Genomic DNA, 1761 nt, shown 5'->3' on the forward strand with positions numbered 1-1761 from the left:
CATGACATTATTGCATGATGAATGACTGTGTATGTGTTACTGTTATATGTGAAATTTGAATTTGGACCTGATTAATGAGTAGCTATAACTGTGCTTGTATAATTTGTGTGTATGTGTTGCTTAACTATTATTTCTACACTTAGAACCGAGTGAGATGTTTCTCACTCCCTTGTTGTTCTTTGTATATGTTTAAATTGTGTTGCAGGTGATCATCAGCACGAGGATGTTGGTGACGAGGCTTAGGCTTCAGTTGGGCATGCTCTGATAGGATATGTGACATTGGGGCATAGCTAGGCTTAGTTTAGGATTTCCTTATTGTTATTCTGTTTTGGAAAAGATTCATTTTTCTATAAATTCCGCATTTGATCATGTTTGAAGTTTACGAATGTGAATTCTCTACTCTTATGTTAATGGTTTCATTGTTTCAATTCTAAAAATTTTATTTAAACCAAGAATATGTTTTTATAGTTATTTTATAAGTATGTTGGGGTAGAGGGTGTCACATATTTTATGTCTCAAAACACTCATGTGAAAATTTTATTATGCAATATTTGTTCCCAATTCACTGAATTCTCTTGCAGCATTTGTTCAAATTTTTAATGGGCTTAATTTCTATCTTGGACTGGAATGAGCAAGTCCAATTTCACCTCAGTGTATTGGATCTAGACCTTGTTATATTAGAAGAGAAGCCTGCTACTATTATTGACTCTAGTAGTAATGAAGAGAAAGCCTATTATAAAGCTTGGGAAAAGTCTAACAGACTCTGCCTAATGTTCATGAGAATGACTGTTGCTGATAGTATTAAGACAACTCTACCCAAAACTGAAAGTGCTAAAGAATTTATGGGTTTTGTGGGAGAACACTCTCAAACAACTAATAAGTCTCTTGTTGGGACACTAATGAGTACACTGACCACCATAAAGTTTGATGGTTCACGTACTATGCATGAGCATGTCATTGTGATGACACATATTACAACAAGACTTAAGTACTTGGAAATGGCTGTGAATGAAAACTTTCTTGTACAATTTATTCTTAACTCATTACCGACTGAGTATGGCCCATTTCAAATGAGCTATAATACCATGAAAGACAAATAGAATGTGCATGAATTGCATAGTATGTTGGTTCAGGAGGAAACGAGGCTTAAGAATCAAGGAAGTCACTCAATTCATTATGTAACCCTCCAAGGGAATCAAGGAGCTGGAAATAAATTTTTTAAGAAACATGATAAGGGCAAAAAGCCATTAAATATTAATGAGGCATCTGTGCCAATCTAGAAGAAAGCATTAAAGGGTAATAATTGTCATTTCTGTGGGAAATCTGGACATTTCTAGAAGGATTGCCCAAAACATAAGGCTTGGTTCGAAAAGAAAGGTAAGCTTAATGCTTATGTATGTTTTGAGTCAAATTTAACTGAAGTTCCCCATAATACATGGTGGATCAATTCTGGATGTACGAATCATGTTTCTAATACGATGCAGGGATTCACTATAATCCAAATCATAAGCCCAAATGAGAAGTTCTTCTTCATGGGGAATAGAGTGAAAGTTCTAGTGGAAGCAGTCGGGACTTATCGTTTAATCCTTAACACTGGACATCATTTAGATTTATTAGAAACTCTTTATGTGCCTAGTTTATCTAGAAATTTAGTTTCATTATCTAAACTTGATGCTATTGGATACTCTTTCACTTTTGGTAATGGATGTTTCAGTTTATTTAAGCATAATCATCTCATTGGTACTGGTACTCTTTGTGATC

General features: G+C 34.5%; 1 protein-coding gene across 1 annotated transcript; it reads left to right on the plus strand.

Moving 5' to 3' along the window:
- The first annotated feature begins 599 nt into the window (after nt 1-599).
- LOC145958040 (uncharacterized) lies at nt 600-1100 on the plus strand. Its single transcript, XM_083074491.1, has one exon. It carries the CDS (start codon nt 600-602, stop codon nt 1098-1100), a length of 501 nt encoding a protein of 166 aa, XP_082930617.1.
- Nucleotides 1101-1761: the final 661 nt, after the last annotated feature.

Source organism: Cajanus cajan, chromosome 5 (genome assembly GCF_000230855.2).
Source record: "Cajanus cajan strain Asha chromosome 5, NIPB_CcT2T_4, whole genome shotgun sequence".
Taxonomy (NCBI): domain Eukaryota; kingdom Viridiplantae; phylum Streptophyta; class Magnoliopsida; order Fabales; family Fabaceae; genus Cajanus; species Cajanus cajan.